At 47.5% G+C, this 23,042-nt stretch overlaps 1 protein-coding gene across 13 annotated transcripts in view; it reads left to right on the top strand.

Annotated features, from left to right (window-relative positions):
• The window catches only part of MAP2K5 (mitogen-activated protein kinase kinase 5), a 245,996-nt gene that overhangs the window by 222,580 nt on the left and 374 nt on the right, over positions 1-23,042 (top strand). For 10 of the 13 annotated variants that reach the window (XM_064570254.1, XM_064570250.1, XM_064570252.1 and 7 more), the window contains one exon: positions 22,516-22,968. The exons of 1 other annotated variant lie outside the window; for it this stretch is intronic. In XM_064570254.1, coding sequence (XP_064426324.1) covers positions 22,516-22,620 — 105 coding nt within the window. In that variant the 3' untranslated portion in view covers positions 22,621-22,968. Of the gene's footprint in view, positions 1-5,391; positions 7,309-22,515; positions 22,969-23,042 lie in introns of those variants that run through there. 2 more of the 13 variants (XM_064570253.1, XM_045899806.3) reach the window with 1 other exon arrangement.

Raw genomic sequence — 23,042 nt, 5'->3', positions numbered from 1 at the left:
TGAAATAAGTCAGACAGAAATGCAAATACTGTATGATCTCACTTGTATGTGGAATCTTAAACAAAACACCCATAGAAAATAGATTTTTGGTACGGGGGATTAGATGAGAGTGGTCAGAAAGGTATAAGATAAATGTGTGTACAAAAGGTACAAAAAGATAAATAAGTACTAGGGATAGAACAGACAACATGATAGCTATAGTTAACACCGCTGTATGGCATATTTGAAAGTTCCTAAGAGGGTAAATCCTAAGGGTTCTCATCACAAGGAAAAAAAACCATTTTTTCTTTTGCTCTTTTTTATTTATATAAGATGATGGATATTTTTTTAAAAGATGGATGTTAACTAAACTTATTATGGTAATCATTTCGCAATATATGTAAGTCAAATCATTATGCCGTACACCTAAAACTTATACATTGTTATATGTCAGTTATATCTCAATAAAACCAGTTGGGGGTAAGAACTTAATGAAAGAGAAGCCAAACCGTGAGTGCCTTAGGAGACATGTGAACAAAGTAGTTAGGTCACACAGAATAGGAAGCCAGATGGAGATCAGGGTCCGTCAAGAAGGTAGAAGGGAACCTGAGGCTGGGAAGACAGCACACAAGTGTCTGTCCAATGTCGGCATTCCGGGGAGCGGAACAGCAGGAGCACAAGCATGGAGCCATGACCTTGCTCACTTCTATAACCGTTATGGTAGAATTGGAAAGGTGGAAAGATTTGTTGCCAGACAGCGAGCAGACATTCTGTCCTCAGTCTGTGAAGTCTGGAGAGGCCAAAGATGGGCTCTAGATCTTGAAAATGAGTCTGTCGTGAACGTGGACAAGAAGCAACATGGTAAACTGGAAAGAACATTGATCTGATTTCAAGTACAGGCTCTGCCTCTCGGTAACTGGGGAGTCAACAGTTAGGTAGCTTATCTGAGCTTCTTCATCTGTAAAATGGGGGTGGTGATACCAATCTTAAAGTATTGTTGTTTTTATTTAAACAAGGTGAGAGTTTTGTGAAAGTGTACTTATAAACTGTAAAGTGCTAGACACAGGTGAAGCACTAAATCACTTAGCCTCTTTGGGTCGTGATTTCCTCGTCCATCTAATATTCTGGGCATTTCCAACTAGTAGCTTCTTGGAAGACTAATGTGTTTAGTGGAGCTGACTGTGAGTTAGAATGAAGTAAATGTGTGTTGGATGTTCACAGCAAGTGTCCAGTGAATTGGTAATTTCTTGGGGGGTGGACAGACCCCTGTGAATTTTCCTCCCCAGTCATTAGAAAGCTTAATTTTTTGTCTTCTGTTATCAGTAGAATGTAATGAGCATCTTGTTGGAGGGAATTATTGTGAAACAGTTAATCAACAAGTATTTGTTCTCTGTATCTCTGAGGTGTTGTGATGGATTCAAAAAGAATATAAGAAACAGTTGTGTCATGGAGGAGCATATGAGACACATCCACAGGAGACATTCAGAGAGGGCAGGATGGGCTGTGTGCTGCTGACTTGCCTGGTGTGAGAGCTCAGGGGAGGCCAACCCCTCCCATCCCTCCACCCCTCCTTCGCTAGCTGTTCGAAGTCAGGCATGGCCCTCTCTCAGCCTCATGTTCCTTACTCTTAGAAACGGAGTCCCACAAAGCTGGAGATTTAAGTGAGATAAAAGTATGTTACATGCCTGGCACGGTGGTTGGCATAAGATGAGCGCTCAATATATGGTGGTCGCTATCATCACCATCACTGCTAATAACAAGAGGGAAAGGTTTCTGGAAGAAGGAAAAGCACAAGCTGAGAGCAGAGGAAGCACGGGACGGTGAGGAACCCTTTGCCTTCTGGCCAAAGCGAAGAAGACCGCTGGGAACGAAGGGAGTGAGGTTAGCTGGGCGGGGTGGGTCTGATCTAGGAGGGCTTTGCACACCCGTGAGGACCGTGGGTGCACGAAGCTGTTGTTGGTTCCTGAGCAGCGCAGGATCTTGGTGAGGCTACCCCTCCACAGGCAGATGGACCACCCAGTGCTGGTCTCTGCCTGCTCCACATGGACCAGACTCTGGCTGGAACCAGCTTCTCAGTAGGAATGTCCTAACCCTCTGGCTCTTTCTGAAATTCCATGAAGGTCTCCAGCCAGAAGAAGAGAAAACTGAATTCAGAGCCTGTAGCTTCTTGGCAGCATGTCATTTGTCTCTCTTTCTGCAGCTTCTTTTCAGTGTCCTTTCTGTCACCATCAGGGAAAATCATTAGTATGCTAATCTAGCTAGCCGTCATTTTAACACTGACCTTTGCTAACCTGCCTTTGCAATTTCAGGAACTATGTTTGACTTCTCTAAAAGTAACCTTAAATTGTAGTCTTGTAAGAATTCCAGAGCTGTATCCTTCACTCCTTCTTCTAATGAGGTTATGACCAAATGCTCATTATAATTGCTTTAGACTCCTTTTAATTTTCAAGCTTATTAATCATAAGAAGAGTTATTTAAAATTGCATAAATTAATCTTAGATTAAAAGCCCATCAAAGCCTCGAAACAATTAAGAATAAGTAGGATTTCCCTGGGGCAGCAAGTTTTATTTTAATATTGTAGTCAGGTGGATATCAGAACCTTGAAGTGTGGTAGTGATTAATGTATGCAAAATTTAAATGAGATTTTTTAAATGGCAAATCTAAATCACATATTGACCTAACTGTAGGCTTTAACTGCATTGTCTGTCATATATTTAAACTGTTTACTAATCAACATTTTAATTACAGCATGTGCCAGCAGACCCTAGGACAAATAAAATCTAGCATTTTAAAATATCGCTGCAAAGTTAGTTATCCAAAAATCGCAAGACTGTTACTGGGAAGGACAGAGGGATGAGAAAACAGAGCAAACTTTCTGCACCAATGGGTAACTTGACACAGACCATCCTGAGTTGTGGGGCTGCCCAGAGACTTCCGGGCCCCGACTGTCACCTTGCAACTCTGTTGGTCTGAGGCAGCTGCCTCTCCATGGAACAGCAACTGGGTTTCCTTTGAAGTTAGTTCATGTTTAATTAGGGCAGTACTTCCCTTCATGTGTTTGAGCCCTGGCTGCCAAGCATTATTTACTTGAACACTGTGTAGCCCTAGGGTCGCTATCCACCGCCCTTTATGGTATGGGGATAAGATATTTCCAGAAATTTGACTGGACCTCCGCCTAAGTGAACAGCCTCTTCTCCTTGCCTTCTCCCCCACGTCCTGGATCACCACTGGGTTAGGCAAACTGTCCCAGCTCAGGAAGATGGCTGGGGGCCGCACCAGAGTTGGGCAGAATTTCTCTATTTTACAAATACTCTGTTTCGTTATTGAAGGTAGATGAAAAGAGGGTCACCTTGAACAAATTATTTCACCCCTCAAGACTTCAATCCCCATTTCATGGCAGGGAGGGTAATAGTGACTGTTTCTGTGAAAATCCAGATAAGGTGAAGCATATAAAGCAGATAGCGTAGGAGTTGGAAAATAAGACGTTCCTGAAAATATTTGCTCCTATCCTCATCATTTCTTTTCTGAAACTAGTTTTTAAGTCATGGTTATAATTTCCAGTAGCACAGCGGGATATGTGATAAGACGTTCGTGTTCTCCCAACCCCTCCCACGGCCCCAGCCCCGCTCTCCAGAGTTAAACACTGTTAGTAGTAGTTTCTGATGTTACTGTTCCACACCTTGTGTTTTCACTTACTATATCTATAGAATCTTTCCATATCCTATAAAAGTCTACCTCGTTCTTTTTAATGGCTGCATGGTAATCCATAATATGAATGTACCATATGTGTTTAACCAGGACCCTGTCATAGAACTTCTGGACCATTTCCAGATCTTTGCTGTTAAGAAGGCGACCATCTCTATACACATCTTTGTATGCTGCATATGGGAATTCCAGCTCCCCCTTGCCTGTCCTGATGCTGAATTACCAGACTTGAATCATTGCCAATCTGATCAGTGATAGTCGTTTTAATTTGCATTATTTTATTAAGTAGGAAGTTGAACACTTTTTTTTCTTGCATTTATCGGCCAGTTGTGATATTTTTCACATACTTTGCCCCTCTTTCTGTTGGGTAGGTTGTCTCTTCCTTCGTCATGTTTTTGAGCCTTGACTGCCCCATCTAGAAAGCAAGAGTGGTGGACATACCACCTCCAAGGCGTCTTCTGCCTCTCTGGTCTGGAATCCCAGCCCAAGGATCCAGGATCCAAGCTGTCCTTTGGGCAGCTTTTCTGCTAACAAAAGCGCCCATCTGATCGTGGCCTTGCCGAGCCAGCATGGAGCTTGCATAGCCAGTAGCTGGGGGTAAACTGCAAGAGGGCTGTTTTCTTCTTTTGTTTAGTTGTTGTATCTTCCTCTCTGAGAAAAGCAGGCTTGGAAATTACAAGGCAGAGCTGGGATTGAACTTCCTTTAAAGCTGCCTGTAGACATCAGGAATATTTATTTTCTCTATTTGTTTTAAGCCTGGGAAGACTGTGTGGTTTTCTCACCACTGTCCTGATGGAGCCCTGACCAGCAAGCGTGCAATGCCCCTAGCCCTAATGTGCCATTAATGATAGGTTAATGTACAGTATAATGTTTTTGGGACTACGGGTTCATTACACTTCTGAGTGTGAGGTCTTTCCACAGAGCGCCCAAGGTCCCATTGCATTATATCATGCAATAAAAATACCCTTTTCATATCACACACTAATAAACTGTATTTGAAATGCTGTCTGAGGGCACTGCTGTCTTGTCTATAGGCTGAGCGCGAGTGCAACAGTTGGGATGCCTCTTTTCTATTTTGTGTTTTAGTTACACGGAATTCTGAACCCAGGGAAGTCTGCTCGTTCTTGGTTTAAATGAGGGAGCGAGTCGGGGCTTGAGGCCCGAGGCTCAGGGGAGGGGCTGCTTGATGAGAGTTGAGGGTCCTTAATACATTCTTCCTTACTGGAGAATTGGCAAGGTCCCTAATTCTCCCTAATTCTCTCTTGCCTATCCACCCACGAGGTGTGCCACTGTCAGGGGAGCTGGTCTAGTGTCTTCTACACTTAGCATTAAACATATGTTAGGTGGTATAAAAAAAGAAGTATGATAAGCACTGCCGCGTTTCAGTCATGGATAATCGTGACTGCACACCTGTCTCCGTGCTGGGAGCCTCACGCTCAGCCTCCCTGAGAGGTTGCTTCTCTTCTCCTTATTTGATGGAAGACAAAGTTCACAGAGCTGGGGGGACAGCTGCAGTGCAGAGAAGGAGAGCCCCCTGTGTGGGCACAGACAGAGCCTCTCCCACTAGTGCTTGTGCCCTCCCAAGAGGTCAGAGATGCACTTGTGCTGAGCAAGCGCCCTCTCTTCAAACACACGTAGTCCGGGTGCACTTGCTAGTTATCCTCACCTTCCTATGAGTTGGTTTAATCCGGTGATTTTTCTTCTCAGCGGTTAGCTGATAGCAGAGGTGATTTTGAACTTGCGACCCTGGAAAAGGAGACTCTTCTACATCAGAAAAGGACATTGGAATTTAGGAATGAAGCCAAGACTGGGATTGGAGGACTGAAAATCACCAATTTCATACTTTGATCCAGGGCAGACCATGGTGTCTGTACTTTGTTAAGGGGGTGCAGGTTCTACCAGCTGTAGGGTGTGGGGAAAGAGTGACCCGGGACATCCGAGCACCTGGGGTCAAGCCAGCCCTGAGACTTCAGCCCCCAGCAGTCCTTACCGCCTCGGAGCTCCGTTGTCCTCGTTAATAAACAGGCTGGCATCTACTTCTTCAGCGGGAGGTGGCATGCGGTAACGTACATGAGAGCAACTGATCAGTGCCTGGCCCGGGTAAGAGCTCACCACGGTCCCAATTATGTTACTGCTATAGCATATTCTAACAAAAGGCACAGGCTTTGGAGCTGACGTCTGGTTCAAATCCCTGCTCTACCTTAACCCAGTCACTTAACTCTGAACCTAATTTTTGAATCCACAAATTGGAGGGGGTAACAGTGATGCCGTCCCGCTACTTCATGGGGGTGTGTTGCAACATTGGGATTTAGATAATGAGCTTGAAAGCACTTTGTGGAATGAAAAACCCCACTCAAATGCTGGTATCTATAAATAAATATCTGTATTTCTCTCTCCAAATCAACATATTCAAACTGGGTTATCTTTGAATAAATATCCTTATAGTGGAGCCAATAAGGGCAGCTATTAAAACGCCTCGCTGGTGTCCCCCCCCACCACCACCACAAGGGAGCATGTCACCACAGAAGTGTAGACTTACAATAAGTAAGTCTACAAAGCCCAAAGAAGGGCAGTTATTTTATCCGACGTCTTCATGACAACAGAGCAGGGGAGCAGGGGCAGTGTCTGTGCTCCCCTGAGTTAGCGGGAGGAGAGACCAGCACTGGCTCAAGGTAGACAGTATCACCTAGAACAGAAGTCAGATGACCAAGGGACCATGTTGAATGGGCTGAACTGGTCTGGGAAGCCAAGAAGATGATGGAAAGAAAAAAAGCCGAAGTTCCTGAGACTGTCCTGAAAGGGCTGAACCTTTTGGCTGTAGCAAAGTCCCCTTAATTGTTAGGAGAAGAGTATTTAAGTTTCAAAGATAATTAGTTTTTTTTCAAGGGTTACAGAGTTGGACTGAACCTTTTGTTTTCAGATGTGCGGACTTCAGAACACTTACACATAAACCTCTCAGGGGTTAAATCTGTCTTTAGGGCTACCAGGACTTGAAAAATGTTACCATGTATCAAGAAAACCAGAAGTGACAAGTTCATTTAAAAAGCCTGGTTTGTCATTGTTTATCTAATTTTCACAGTTGACACAGAAAATTAAACCAGCTGACACTCACTCTCTTGACCGTCTCCCTGGCTCATTTCCCTGGTCCTTTCCTACCTGACCTTTCTAAGAACAAAATGCTCCAAACCCCCAAAATATAAAACTTCCCACTGAGTTTCCAAGTTGCCCGGCAGTCATTCCAAGATTCTGTCATAGGATGTCATCCCTAATGTTATTAAAAAACAAGATGAGGTTATAAATCTGCTCTTGTGAAGTATTTCTCTTTTCCCTCCGCTTTGACCATAAATCTTAGAAGTAATCAAACTCTCTGCGAAGGCAGCGGAGATAAACTTGGGCCCTGAGTGGCCCCATATGTCTTCACTGAATTCAGATGATCTGAGGGCTCATCTGCCCTGTGACATCACACCCTGAAGGAAGGCGCTGGGCAGAGTGAGAGCTTTCGCCATGTTTAACACTGACATTCTAAAGCTCAGAGAGCAGCACCGCACCTTCTGTTGGTGAATGAGCTGCTCCATATAAGGAAACTATCCAGATAACTGAAGCTTATTCTTTATAAAATCAAAACTTTAAAAAAATAGATTACAGTGTGTTCTACATTTCTTTCCTACATAACATAATTAAAAATAAATAAATAAGTAAATATTCGCAACTCCATACCAATATGAATTAAAAAAAACAGATATGTACATCAAGATTTAGCTTTTTATTTATTTTTTTAAAGACTTTATTTATTTGACAGAGAGACACAGCGAGAGAGGGAACACAGGCAGGGGGGGTGGGAGAGGGAGAAGCAGGCTTTCCACTGAGCAGGGAGCTTGATGTGGGGCTTCATCCCAGGACCCTGGCATCATGACCTGAGCCGAAGGCAGATGCCCAACAACTGAGCCACCCAGGCGCCCCAAGATGTAGTTTTTTAAAAGAATGTCTTTAGGTTGTCACTATGAACATTGTTCCTTTGTTGTATTCTGCTGCACCAGTGTCTCCCGATATTAACATGTGTAAGGCCGTTTGTCCCTGCCCTGATTGACCCCAAGCTGGCTTTCCGTTTTTGTTGTGTTAGTGCTGCTAATCCCTGGCACTTCTTACTCTTACTTGCTTCTTACCTGTCCTCGTTCTTCCCTTCAACACTTAGCCCTCACCTCTTCCTCTACGCTTTGACTATTTCTTTTGTGCTTTAGATTGGGAAACCGGATACTAAGCTTGTTAGCACTAAGTCTGCAATACAAGAAAACTGGCTTGAATAAAGGCTTGAGTGACGAGCTAAAAGTGATCAAGTTTTCGTTGAACTTGCAGATTCTTCATCTTAAATAAGGGTGTCAAATTATAGTGGCCTGTTGATATGTCAAGTGCTCCCGGATTTGAAAACAAGGCCCTTTGTCTAAGTAGGAAATACACCACTTGATAATGTTGCATGTCAATGTCCGCGTCTGGAACAATATGACCGCTTTGCTCTTGAATCAGTAATTAGGGTAGACTTCAAAGTGTGGAAGTTTTGCTATTTTCTGAAGGGACCGAATAAGCCATGACTATGCCAAAGGCAGTGCTCAGGCTCTAAAAACCAGATCTAGGGTCAGGTAGCCAGAAGCCTTTCCATACATCTATACTGGATTTGATTGAAAACTGGAGCGTAAGTGTCAGGAGAAGCAAACTTGTAACTAAGTAACTTTGTCCCTCTTACCAGTGAAAACAGGCTTGGTTTCAAAGGGCTCTGCAGTGAGGACCGCCAGCTTATTTGTAACCAGATGAAGTGTGCTCCCTTAGTCATTCATTGTGCACATGACCAACGACACTGCCTCAGAAAACACAGGCCACACTGTTCACCGCCACAGAAAACGCATTTCAGGCTTCCGTACGTTTAATTTTCTTCAACATTACCTTGCAAACCACAGTAAATCAGTAACAGAAAAGTTAAGTACCACAGGTTCTTTGTGTTTTGTTTTAGAAAATATTGCTCAAGGCTAAAAGTGGGTTGTATTGATGATCTTTATTTGCTGCTGGGACACAGAATGATCAGAATTTTCAAGTGGCTGCTCCTTTTTTGTGGCAATCCTTTAAAAAAGAAAAAGAGGGGCAGTTTCTAATGGAAACCATTGGTTGCTGATAGCAGAAATGCTAGAGTTAACTGGTCGTTTTCAATCCTGTATTTTGTAGACTAGGCCTGACAGCTTTGGCCTTTGTTATGCTCTGACTTCAAATTTTCCAAAACCGTTGCCCCAACCAGTCCCCTGAGCTCCCCCACACTCACCACAGTAGTAACCCATTCCAATGAATTGAGTGAGGCTCAGTGAAGTCGGGGACATCACAGCTGAAAACAGTAAAAAAGATGGCACTTCAGTTAGTTGTGTACCCAGAATTTCGACATCCAGTGTCTTTAGCAATTTTCTTTCCTCTGTGTTTTTTGTTGATTTGGTAGCACCAGAAAATGTCCCCTTTAGGTTCAGTCTTCATGCAGAGGGTTGTTTATCCCCCTTTTTAAAGATTTTATTAATTAGTTTATTTATTTATTTATTTATTTATTTATTTATTTATTTGAGAGAGAGAGCGCGCCCACTCCGGCGAAGGTGTGTTGTGTGCAGAGGGAGAGGGAGAAGCAGACTCGCTGCTGAGCAGGGAGCCTGACACCAGGCTCAATCCTAGGACCCCAGGATCATGACCTGAGCTGAAGGCGCCCCAGGTACCCCAGTTGCTTAGTTACTAAGATGGATTTTAAGAAGTAGCAGCCCTCACTTAATTGGATGCTTCTTGAAATAAGATGAGACAATGGAATAGGAAGTTCTTTTAAAAGTTGGAAGTGGGATACCAGGGCTCAGAACCCGGGGCTCACGTAGCGAGGTGATGTCTGATCAGGGCTCTTGGGCACCTCCCAGTTACCACCCTTACCATCTTTCCCACTGCCCCCACCATATATCTGTCTGTATCCCCCCACCCACTCTGTCTGCTGTGGGGTCATCACTCTGCATTTTCAAATATGTTGGCCTCATAACATTCATATGGAATGTCGTTATTTTGTTTTCTGGATTTGCGGCTATGTATCCTATTTTCATCCCTAGTGATGTGTGCTTTGTCCTTATCAGTTTTGTCAGAGGCTAGTCTGCTTTAATAATTTTTTAAAGGACCACTATTTTATTGAATTGACCATCTCTTTGATACCTTTCTGTCTAATCCCTTTGTGTTCTTGTGTTTTCTTTGGATTTATTTTTTGTTCTGTTTACAATTTGTTTATATTCTGTTGACACTTAGCTCATAAACTTCCAATCTTCCCCCCATATACCCATATAATGCTGTAAACTGCCTTTTAAATATTATTTTATGCTGTATTCCATAAATATTTATATGTAGTGTTTTTACTGTCACTCAGTTCTAAGCAATTTCTAATTTCAATTACGATTTCTTTTTTGACCCATGAATTGTTTAGAAGTATTTTCTTTTTAAAGATTTTTTATTTATTTATTTGACAGAGAGAGACACAGCAAGAGAGGGAACACACAAGCAGGGGGAGTGGGAGAGGGAGAAGCAGACTCCCCACGGAGCAGGGAGCCTGATGCGGGGCTCGATCCCAGGACCCTGGGATCATGACCTGAGCCAAAGGCAGACGCTTAATGACTGAGCCACCCAGGTGCCCCTAGAAGTATTTTTTTTTTTATTTGCACTCAGGTGTTTTGCTGTCTTTTGATTGTTACCTGCTTTCCATGCATCTTGGTCAGCATTCATGGTTGGTGCAGTATCAGATCGGTATTTGTTGAAGTTCCCTTATTACATGGTTGGCTTTTCTCCCGGTGTTCTCTTTGCTTGAAAGGAATGTGGGTGTATTCCCTCATTGCTGAATGCAGTATCCTTTTAACATCCTGTAGATCAAACTTGTCAATTGTGTGACCCAAATATTTTGTGGCCTAATTTTCTACCCGCTTTCTCTCTTAGTCACTAAGAGAGCTGTGTTCAGATCTTCCTCGATTAGTGTGGCTTTGTTAATTTCTCCTTACAGTTCTGTCTGTGTTTGCTTTATGCAGTGATGTTAGGTACCTGTGCCAAAAGACTTTATCTTCATTTCAAAGTGTTTCTTTTACCTTTACGTGAATGCCCTCAATCTGGAATATATTTTGCTGTCATTTTTCTTTTTGTCTGCTGTTAATAAACCTGCACTGTCTTTTGGTTCGTATTTGTCTACTACGTGTTTTACTTTTCCTTTGCTCTCACCATTTCTGTGTTCTTGTAAATGAATTTCTGTGTTTTGTGGTTGGTGTTTTAAATTTCATCCAACTTTCTTTTAATTGATTAGCTTAATTACATATTTATTGCTTATTGGTATATTTGAATATTTTTCTACTATCCTTTTTTGTGCTTTCTCTCTACAATATTTTTCTTTTTACTTTTTCTTTCTCTATTCTGTTGGGTTAATTATTTTTCTTCCCTTTTATTCTTTCCATTGGTGTAGGAATTATATTCTATTTCTGGCCTCTCATGGATTATCCTTAAATTTTTCATCTAATTTAGCAAAGCCTAAGGTTAGTTAATAAATATACCCTCCCAAACAATATGCAGCCTTAGACTCCATGTCTTACCTTCATATTAGGTAGAATTTATTTAAATCACATATGATCAAAAAAGAAAAGCAGCTTAGAGAAGATCACAAGGTGTTTCCCCTCATGTAAAAGAAGGCAGGAGTAGGGTGCCCAGACTAGTGCAGTAGCTCCTTCCGTTTACCAGCCAAGGGGCATTTGAGCTCCAGCCAGCAGCAGTGAGAAAGGGCAGTAGAAAAGCTTGCCCTTCTTTTCAGGACATTGGCACACAGTATATGTGCTCACACGGCATTGGCCAAAACTAGCTGCAAGGGAGGCAGGGCGTGCAGTTGCTTTGCTGGGTAACAGTGTTCCTCCTTAGAATCAGGATTTGTATCAGTAAGGAGGAAGAAAGAAGAGATATTGAGAGGCAACCAGCACTCTCTGCCACAGCCCTTCTCCCCCCAGAATAAGGACCTTATGAGCATCTCATCCATCCCTTCTTCATGTCCTCACAGTCCAGGATTTCATTTTCACCTTGTTTTCAGATCCTCAGAATCAGTCGTTACTATCATCATCCTTTTATATATAATCAGCACTTGTTTAGGTTTATGCGTGGGTTTACCAATTGTTTATTCCTTGTTGCTATTGGATTGTGCTTCCTCCATTAAGAGTTCTGTCAGGGAGTGTCTGTGGGTGGCAGAACCACTGAGCTTTTGTTCTACTCTTGCTGGTGAGAATCTGCACCTCCCTTTGTAGGCAGTACATCTCTGTCCTTGGTACTCTGTACTTTCCCTACCATTTGTCTAGGTGTAGATTTCATTATATTTATTCTATTTGGAGATCATTGTGATTCTTTAATCTGAGACTTCGCATCTTTCATCAGTTCTCAAAATGCTCAGCTCTTGTCTCTAGATATCACCCCTCCCCAGTGTGTTCAGTCTGTCTCGGTGTTTCTTCTGGGCCTTTCTCTTTCACATTAAAAGAAAATTTTCTCTCTACTCTGTTCTGGGTGATCTTCTCAGGCTATTCTTCTAGTTTACTAAGTCTCTCTTCAGCTGTATGCAGTCTGCTGTTTGGCTCATCCATACACAATTTCTTTTGTTTTTTTTCCAGTGACTGTTTTATTTTCTACAAGTTACATTAAATTCTTTTTCAAATCTCTGTGTTCTCTTTTTCATCATATCTTGTTCTTTTCTTAGTACTTCACTTTCTTCTTATGTCTTTAATCTTCTCAAATGTACACTTTTTTACATTTTCCCTCCCAATTATTTTTCGATTATCTCAGTTCTGAGAACTCTCATCTTCCTGTGTGTATCTTGTCTGCTCATTCTTGTCCATGGTGAATTATATCCTTACATGTTTTGGAATTTTTACTGTAAGTTCATACTGACTGGGGTTTATTACTGTGGAAATGGTTACATTTCAGAAGGATTGTCTCAGAATGGTTTTTTGTATGCTTCTGACAGACATTCCAGAGTAACACTAGATCAAGATCAACATATATTAGTTTATCAGCCTGAGGATCTCCGACTACAGAGGTAGTACACTGGGTCCTAAACTGCGCAGGGCTCTACCCTGTTTTTGTATTTCTTAGGCATCTCTCCTCAGAGCCACCTTATGGTCCCCTTTGCTGATGGGCAGACTTTTTATAGCTTACCCCTTCTATAAACCCAGCTTTGTTCAGGGTCTCAGGGTCAGCTCCCTGAGGGACCTTGTGTCCTATTTCTGCTTAGTTCTTCATACTTTCTAGGACTGCATTCCTGGAACCAGTAATCCCTGTAAAGCCACAAGACTCCCACTCACTAATTCTGGTTTTCAGCTCCCTCTTCCTTGGTAACACTTATGGATTCCTCTTCTTTCTTATGAGTCCAGCCATGCTTTTTAAAACTTCCATTTTATCTGCCATGGCGAGGGCCATGTAGAAGGAAGGCTGTTAGACTGCCTTAGTCTCTCATCATCTCTTCATTGACTCACTGTCAGAATCACTCCATTCTATTGTATTCAGCAAACATACTGAGCTCCCACTGTGTGCCAGAAATTGTGCTGTTCTCATTGCCTACCCCCTGCCTTTCATACACTCACAGTCTCACGTATACCCACACACATGAGCACATGCACACATACAGCAAATGTCTCCAAGCTCAAATATCAAAACTTCAGAGGTAATTAAAAAAAAAAAAAAGGCAGGAGAGAAAATCCATCCTTCTGAGCATTGCATCTTTAAACCTCCACCACCATACAGCCATCACCCCACAAGACGAACCTTGACCATCTGGACATTGGTAACTGGCCCCATATTCACTACTTGGACATGCTGCAGAGTCAGCCTGTCAGGCAAGAGTTCTCAGCATTATTGAAGCAAGACCCCCATTCTGCCTCTGGCACCCTCTGATCCCGACTCCTCTGGGCATCTGCCCACCCCGAGACTGCCTGGAGGAGCCAGCATCCTCCCCGGTCCCATCTGAGTTCCCTGCCAGGCAGCCCCCCTCCCTTAAGTGGTCAAGAGGCACCATTCTGCCACTCACACAGGGCAGCTTCCTCTGGCGCAGACTCATGAATGCTGGCATCCCACATGTGTAGCCCCCTTACCGTGGCCCTCTGAAGTCACCCTGTGCCCCCTCCCTGCACCACACTGCACAAGCCCTAGAATGACTCACAGAGACCTCTAGAAATATCTTGTTCTCTCGATGGGCCATTTTCTGACCAATTACTCTGTGTAGGAGCACATAGATCTGCTCAGATGAAAGGTGGAGAGCTCCTTGACCCCCTTAGATGCCTGTGTACAGTCTAGGATGGCTAGAGGTAAGCAATTTGCTGCTAATAATTGAATATTTGGGGAGAAACATCTATTTCTGTAGCAATTGTAAAGAATAAACTCAGGAAGGTTGATTAAAGTGGCATGTCACAGCTGCAGACTGTTTCTGAGGTCTTAAAAGAAAATGAAGGGCTAGAAGGAACCCCCTCCACCCCCACCCAGGGAAAGGCTTTAGAAATCAGAGGCCAAGAAAGCACATTCTAGAAAGCCAAGCTAGGTAGACAGGCAGGTTCCACACTAGTGGCACAGAGACAAGCCTCGCACCCTCATCTTACTGTTGCACCCCCAAAGTGTTCTATGTGGAGGAGTAATAACCACCCCTCACACTGCCCACCTGTGTGTGAGAAGCCTTGTCTGTGGGCTGGTGGTCTCGTTTGGTCCTTACAACCCCCCCCCGCCAAGAGGAGGAGACTGCAGTGGTATTCAGTGGGACTGAGATCAGCAAACATTGTCCCCATGTTCAAAACCAGCTGAGAAACAAGACTCAGGAAATGATAGAAAGCAAATATCAGCTTTATTTCTATAAAGAACTAGATTAAAGGACACGCTTACCTTGTGGCCCGCGTTGTCTTGCTGGGAATTTCCTGAGTCCCAGGAGTGAGCAACCTCAGGCCTTCCGCACAAGAGGGCAGGCCAGAATGCGGGCCAGAACGCGCCCTCCCCGTGGGCAGGAGACCCCTGAGCTCATCCTGCTCCATCCTTCCTCCCTGTGTTGCTCCTCCCTGGGGGCAGAGCTCAGGAGTATAATAACAACAGAAGTCCTTGCATGAAGAGTGATGAAGCCTGGGGAATGGAGGTGCCCCCTGGAGTATTCTCTCCTTTACAGTGAGGCAGTCATGGCCCTTCCCAAGCCATCACTCTGGGATAGCACCAGGAAGGTTTGCTGACTCTGTGTGGGGCTCCTTGCATTACCCCACACAGGACAGAGAGGAGGATTTTCATGGAGGGGCCTCAGCTTCTCCCTGCTGAGTCCCCACTCGTGGGGGCTCCCCTCCAGCCACCTCCTTCCCCAGCTCCACCTGGTGACCAGCCTGGCACACCTAGCCTGGAAGGCAGAGTTGACCCCAGGGGTGATTATGACTTCTCATGTCATGTAATTAATATTATAAAGGCTGCCTGCGCCCTGCCACTTGTCAGAGATTAGCAGACGTTGGGCATCTGTGCATCCTTTTATAAGTCAGTTCGCTCTCCGATCTGACTGACCTAGGTAAGTAGGGATTCAATTAGCAGTTTTGAACCTTAAGCCGTGGAATGTTTTCTATTATGTAACATTAACGCAGCACCTTAATATTAAGATAGGAAAAAAGGGTGTTTTCTTTTTAGCACGAATGTATTAGTATTCATTGTGGACACTTCTTTATAAAGTCATTTATGAGCCCTCTCTTGAAGGACACAGAATCCAAGAGCTGGGCTCGTAGGGGAGAGTTACAGTCGTATCTCCATAAGCATTCAGCTTCCCTCTGCTGTTGTCTCAGTAACACAGAGTCAAGGAAATCCTGACTTACCCCATTGCCTGCTCAGCTCAGGCATCTGTAAAACCCATAGAGAAGCTTTGCAAAGGGAATAGCAGAAAACTTTTATTTTCAAAGTTTAGTCACTGACAGTAACTAGCAACTGTTCCCATGAGTTGCTTATGGTAAATCTGTAGGTCAGACAAGAAGTCCTCAGAGCTTGCTGGAACGGACACCATCAGAAACTCAGAGCAGCCTTGACCCTCAGAGCCCTGGCTGGGCATCACGGAGCAGCCACTGGGCAGACGGACTTCATGGGCTCAGTGCACCTGGCTCCCGTGTGGCACTCACCATGTTCTGTGTCCTTACGGTGTGAGTGCACATCGCAGCCCTGAGTTCTTTCAAATGGCTGTGCGCCAGAACAGCCCTCCTATCTGTCCCCCCCCACAGAGAAGAAGTTCAATAACATGCACAGATCTAACAAGCAGGACTGACTTTGCTCCAAGAGCTGCAAAAAATAAGTTAATATCACTGTGCAGGGTAACGATTGCCAGTATTCTGTGTGACATGTTGAGTTAAGCAGATGAGTATGTACATTAGTTTTTAATTAGGTTTTTACACATATAGTTAGAATATTTCTTGACAACTTGAATCAAACATGTAGAAGCCCCAACACACCTCACATCCTGTGGCTCTGCTGGTCTCTGCGGTCCCTTCCAGTCCTCCCACTCCTCCGTTATTGCTGAGAAGGAGCTGAAGTGTTAGCCCTGCCACTAGGGCTGGAACCCTATAGGGGACGTGCGGAGAGCCTTCAGGCAAGGCTCGCCGGCCCAGCAGGGAAACGTGGAGTGGTGGGCAGAGCGTTGACACTGGGGACCCTTCGACCTCTCAGGTCACCCCTTACAGGCACCACCTAATCACAGGACTGCCCTGCCAGCTCGTGTGAACAGCCTATTGGACTCTTCACTTGTTTTTGACTCGGCTAAAATGCAAGCGTGCTAGGCCTTTGCAGCTTCCTTGGTGGGAGAGGAGTGCCTGGTGGCCTGGGGCTCATGGAGATAATAATACTTAGAGTTACTGATTTTAAATAAACTATTTGAATAGGAGTGCCTAACACATAGGACTTTGAACAAGGGAGGACAAAGATACGCCTTTTTGTCACCCTAACTGCAGTTAACAGTTAAAAATCACTTGTTGAGGGGGCACCTGGATGGCTCAGTCGGTTAAGCATCCAACTCTTTTTTTTTTCTTTTAAGATTTTATTTATTTATTTGACAGAGAGATAGAGCTCAAGTAGGCAGAGCGGCAGGCAGAGGGAGAGGGAGAAGCAGGCTCTCCACTGAGCAGGGAGCCCGACATGAGGTTCAATCCCAGGACCCTGGGATCCTGACCTGAGCCAAAGGCAGACACTTAACCAACTGAGCCACCCAGGTGCGCCAAGCGTCCAGCTTTTGGTTTCAGCTCAGGTCATGATCTCAGGGTTGTGAATCAAGCCCCACATCGGGTTCCAAGCTGAGCTCGGAATCTGCTAAAGATATTCTTTCCCTCTCCCTCTCCCCACCCCACGCTTGCTCATGCACTCTCTCACAAATAAATAAATCTTTTTAAAAAAATAATTTGTATACCTATGATATACAAGGATACTCTTTTTAAAGAGTAGAAATTAATTTTTTTAAAGATTTACTTATTTTAGAGTGAGCATGCATGCAGGTGGGGGGAGGGACAGAGGGAGAGAATCCTCAAGTAGACACCCTGCTGAGCACGGAGTCCAACAGAGGGCTCCATCCCACGACCCTGAGATCGTGTTCTGAGTCAAAATCAAGAGTCAGGCGCTTAACGGACTGAGCCATCCAGGCTCCCCGAAAGTGGAACTTTAGAACTCACTGTGCCTGACCTCAGAGAACACAGTAGTTGATGTCCTCCATGACAAAAGAGAGTCTTAGATTCAAACCCTAAGTCTGCCACTTTCTAGCTCTATGGCCTTGCCCCAGGTCCCATTTCTTGGCACCTCAGTTCCTTTTGTCTATAAACTAGGGGTGCTGGGAGGGTTCGAGGCCACAGGCAGATATCTGGCAGCCGGAAGGCACACAGCAGGTGCTTGGTGAGTAGCTGCAGACATACAGAATGCGCAGATGGCTTTGTCCTGCCACAGGTAATTGAGGGCCTACTATGTGCCAGCCTGGCAGCCACATCTGTAGATTATTAATGATGCAGATGCATGATATTCTTTAGGAAGTTATGCAAGAGAAGGAAGTATGCAGACCCCAAGTAGGTCAATTCCCATTTGGGAAGAAAGTCAAAACCCAACTAAAGGGCAGAGCATGAGCAATCCAGACCGTGAGCCTCGGGCAGCGCTTAGCACTACAGCGGGCCCGGAGCTCTGTTTCCTGCCTGCACAGTGGGTGCACTAACCCCCCATCTCCCTGTCTCCCCCACCCCCGGTAGAGGGTAGAGCGCTGCCCACGTGGGAGGGACTCTTTTGGTCAGGAAGGCATCTTGTCACGATGAAATGGATGGGAAAAAATTAGAGACATTATTACAGAGGAGAGTCCCACTCTAGCGAACTGCCGGTCACTTTGCCCAGATGAAGGGGAGGGAGAACTGCACTTCCTCCTCCCAGGTTCTCAGTCTCCACAAGGGCCCCTCCTTGTGCTAGCGCGGTCTGCCGCTTAGCCCCACATGGCCGTGGCTGCCCCAGGCGACCACAACCGTCTTCAGCAGCTGTGGACTCATCCCTCTCGTGTTCCCCCGCGTCCCACTTTGGAGCCCTCCTGCCTCTTGCAGTCCCATCCTTTTCCCCTCATTGTGTCTCCACCTTCTGTGGCGAAGTTTGTGGACCCTACTCCTTCAAGCCTTGCCGGTTTAATTGTTGCAATTGCTGCAACTGAGAGAATGCAGCAAAGGAGAGCGGCTCCCACTGCCGGGTGGTGAGGCCAGCGAGGTCAGCAGCAGCTCCAGCCTCGGCAGAGTGGCTGCGAACACACTTTCTGGCTGGAGGACAGAGGCCCGGGGACCCGGGGCAGCCACCGTGGGGCGGGCTGGGATGCTCTTGACAAGCTGCAGGGGGGCGTCCAGCTGCGGGTGGAGCCCAGCACACCCTCTCTGTTCCTTGCAGCATGATGGGGGCTACGAGGGCGTGTCCACGTCTGGATTCCTCTTCCTGGGGAGGGACGGGCACTTCACCCAAGCGCTGCAGGAGGCTCGAACCCTCCAGGGCCTCGTGGAGACCCGAAGAGAGGCCTGCCAAGTCAGCTGTCTGGTTGCAGGTGCAGGAGAGCATTTGGAGTCAAAGGCCCCATGTTGGGGTCCAGCCCAGCCACTTGCTTTGACGACCCTGGACAGGGCCCCAAGTGTCTGTTTCCTCATCTGGAAGGTAGACACACATGGCTGTGTGTGCCTCCAGAGTGAGCATGGGGATTCCTTGGGAAAATCAGGACAAAGCCCTCGGCAAGTGCCTGGCACACAGCACTCCTCCGTGGTGCTGGGCTCTGTATTAGTGTTATGTAGGGTGTAGTTTCCATCCATCTCCGGCATCTGCTCAGGCCTGTCCGGAGCCTCCTGGGAACCCAGGCACCTTGGAGTGGCTGAGTGATTCTCATGCTTTCTCTAGAATCGTCTGTCGGATTTTGCTTGTTTACTTATTAAACTCGTGAGGGGTTCTTGTACCGTGCATGTCCAGGCTGGAGGAGTGTCGCTGTCTAGAGAGGAAGGGGAGAACAACACATCCTGCCAGGGTCCCAGGGGACACAGTCCAGCCCTGAGAATGCACAGTCTAGAAACCAGGAGACTTGAGTTTGTCCCCAGCACTGTTATCTGGTCGCTTCCCTCCCTGGGCCTCAGTGTCCTCTTCTGGAAAATGGGATGATGGTATACATGCCCTGCTTCCCATACAGGCTGATGAGGGTAGGGGGCGTCGAGGGAGAGTGACCTGCCACCATGACAGAGCGGGCATTCGCCCAGAGTGTCCAAAGCACGGCGCTGACAGAAGTCAGGACCTGGGGCAATGCAGGCTCACAGCGTCCGTGTCACCTCTGTCCGGAAGGGCCTGAATCATGGGGCAAAAATAAAGGTGAGGGGAATTGCGATCTGGTTATTGATTCTCCCACTTCTGTCCGCTTCCCACTCAGTCCGGGAGAGGCCCGGGCCGTGGGCTTGGGTTACAGAGACTAGTGATCCAGCCTCGGCCCTGGGAGCCCAGGCAGGTCAGCCATGAGCCTGCGGCCTGCGTTTCCTCATGTGTAAAGTGGAGAGTCTAGTGCCCACCTCTGACGTGGGGCCTGTCCCCCGGCAGTGCTCACGGGCCCTGCAGGCAGAGCTGCTGCCAGGCCCAGGGATCATGGCCCTGGGGGTCCGCTGCTGCCCCACTCGGCTGCTCTCTATGCTCTCCCTCCTTGCATGCTGGCTCTCTCGGTATGTTCAGTCATACCATGGGCCACACCGCCAATGGCCCCCAAGTTCACACCTCACAGGCCCCGCTGCCTAGAGAGGCTGGGGTCTCCCTCCTGTATCTATCTGTCTCTGTCCACTCTCTGCGCCCCTCTATGATTCCCCCACTCCTCTCTCCGGAGCCAATCAACAATAGCTGGGGACAAGACCACTTGTCCAGGTCCCTCCCTTCAGGCAGGTGTAAAGCATCAGGGACACGCAGGACAGGAGAGTCACCTCCCAGCCAAGGAGGGCAGGAAAGGGGGCAGAGTCTCCGCCAGAGCAGTGGATGCTGACCCTCTCCTCCTAGAGCCTCCCAGGGCACTTGGGCACAATGCTTCCCTGCAGTGCAGCCATCAGCCTTCCCATAACTGGAGGAATGCCTCCACTCTCCCCTCCTGCAGTTCCGCTCTGCTTGCTCCTGAACAGATGATAACAGAGATGCAGCATATGGGCCCCAAAGTCACCGGGCATTCTGGGAAAGTGACACTGTGCTACCCCGGGCTTGGGGGGAGGCGGCCCATCGGCTTCTGAGCACAGCTTCTCCCTTTGTTCTTCACAAGGGCGCAAGGTCGCCTCTCCTGAGCCTCCTGAAAAGGAAATATGCACGCTCGGACTTTAGGAAGAATTCCCTCTATGTAGGCAGCGATTTAGGAAGGCAGGTGTAGGGTAGACACATATAAGGGGGGAGAACTGCGTATGGGAGTCAAGATGAGGCCCTCCTGGGTCTCTCCTGCCCCATCCCCCAACCCAGCTTCCTGCAAGACACCAACCCAACCTGGCCTCCAACCCCCCTTACCCAGTGGCAGTCTGCGAGGGGCACCTGCTCCCCCCAGTAGTCCCACAGGTGTGTTAGGAGCCCCGTGGAATGCCATGAGCAGATCACAGGAGGTGCCCAGATGGGCTCCAGGCCTAGCTCCATGATGGCCTCGGTGAGTCGAGGCCTTGGCACCCCCTAAGCTGAGCTTATTCCCTCCCTGCTCTCCTCCAGTGTTCTGTATGCCTCTGAGCTAGACCATGCAGGATGCTCCTGGGAATGGCTTTCCTTGCCTGAATTGAGAAAGCCAGGTAAGGGGATGCAGCAGGAGTCCAGGGTAAGGAAGCCTGGATGGTTTTCCTTCCTATCCCCAGAAACACATCAGGTCTGACCAAGCAGCCTCATTACCTACCCTGGCCTGGTCTTGGACCGCTCCTGCAGACACTGGGATCTGGGCACCCAGGGCATGCGAGCCCCGGGCCCACATCCCTCCTGCCATGTGATAAACTCATTTTGAGGCAGCTTGGAGCTGCGAGCAGGTGGCCAGTGGCTGGCTATCCCCCAGAGCTGCTGGTCAAGACTGGGGTATATTGGGAAAGCAGTGCTGGGAGCCCAGCTCACACCAGAAGGGAGGTGAGACGGAGCCCAAGAAGGGATCAGAAAGCTGGAGGTGCACTGGCACTGGGGTGGCTCAGTCAGTTGAGCATCCGACTTTCGGTTTTGGCTCAGCTCATGATCTCATGGGTGATGGGATCAAGCTCTGTGTCAGGCTCTGGCGCTCAGCAGGCGATCTACTTGAAGATTTTTCTCCCTCTCCACATGCTCACTCTCTCTCTCTCTTTCTCAAATAAGTAAATCTTAAAAAAAAAAAAAAAAAAAAAAGCTGAGGGTTCAGGGAAGCTGGAGCTGGAAGGAGGTGGGGGGAAGGGAAGGAAGCAGAGAGACCCCCCACCCCACACTCACCCACTGTGGCTCCCTGAGTCTCAGACTACGTTTCTGGTAGAGGAGGAAGCTGCCATGTGTGCATTTCTCAGCCGAGAAGCCACTTGGTGAGGAGGAGGGAAGAGAATGCTTTTCAGTTTCCCTTTCCCCTTTGACCTGTGGTCAGGGTGACTCTGACTGCCCCTGCTTTTTTCTGACCTTCCCTGGGAACTCCCAGGAGACCCAAAGACTGTGAATGGGAATCTTGATTCTTCAGGACCGCAGGGGAGGGGACTGGCTAAATATAACATAGCCTGCCTTATGGGCTAAGTAGGTTAGAGCCCGAGACAGGCCACATGGAGACAGTCCCGGCCCCTCCAAAGTCCAGCCCCAACCTGGTCACCAGGAACCAGAGTGGATCTGCACCCATCAGTATGTCCCTCCTTCTCCTGCGATGTGTGCCTTCCCTCCACTCGGACATGGTGACTTATTCAGAGAGCGTTAGATAAAGAAGAACCCCGGAAGGGAGTGATGTAGCCTCGGAGGAGATGGTTCTCTGATCTGTGGACAGCAGCTGGACTGGGGCGCTGGCAACCCAGGGGCCAGGCGTTGGCCAGCCCGCTGTTGGAGTGGTGCAGGGTGAGGAGGGCCCCGGCGGCGTGAAGAGACGACAGGCCCTCACCCGTGGGCTGGCGGGGCTCTCAGGAGAAGGTGGTCAAGCATGGGACAGAATCTGAGCTATGCAGAGTGGCTGTGAAATGGGTTGATGGTGTCCTCCTTCCCTCGCAGGGCGAGTGGGGGAGAAGAAAGAAGGTCCAAGCCGAGAACAGGCCTTGGCAAGTGTAATGAAGTGCAGAGTCTGGGGAATGTGTGTCACAGCCTCTCCTCCCCTCCCCCCCACAGGGCCATCCATTCATCATGCAGTTCAATGACGGAAACGCCGCCGTGGTGTCCATGTGGGTGTGCAGGGCGCTGGAGGAGAGGCGGAGCCAGCAGGGGTCCCCGTGACGCCACAGAGGGGTGCTGACAGCCCAGGACTGGTCACCAAGGGGACAACCCACCCATTGCGCCCCCTTTCTGTTTGCCGTCTGCACCAGAAGAGCTTTGCTGGGCCCAGCTGCCCTCCTCTCACCTTCGACTCTGCTGGCAGATGGCCTAGCCCAGGGAGCCCTCCAGAGTGGCCAGCCCCTGCCCCCTCTCGTCTGGAGGCACTGACGGGGGTTGGGCAGAGGAGTGGGGGTATCGAGAACAGAGGCTTTGGTGCCCCTCTCCTTCTTTTTTCCTAACATTTTTCTTTGTAAAGGGTCAGGCCCCATCAGCATCACTGATGGGAATAAAAGTATTACTGCTACGTGACTGCCTCCCCCCATGAGGGTTGTGCTGTGTGGGGAGCGTCTTACCCCCCCGGAGGTGGGGATGGGGCGGGACCT

Source organism: Mirounga angustirostris, unplaced genomic scaffold (assembly GCF_029215605.1).
Source record: "Mirounga angustirostris isolate CCGP_5_RB_7025 unplaced genomic scaffold, mMirAng1.0.hap1 SCAF_9, whole genome shotgun sequence".
Lineage (NCBI taxonomy): Eukaryota > Metazoa > Chordata > Mammalia > Carnivora > Phocidae > Mirounga > Mirounga angustirostris.
This window is presented reverse-complemented; position numbering and strand designations above follow the sequence as displayed.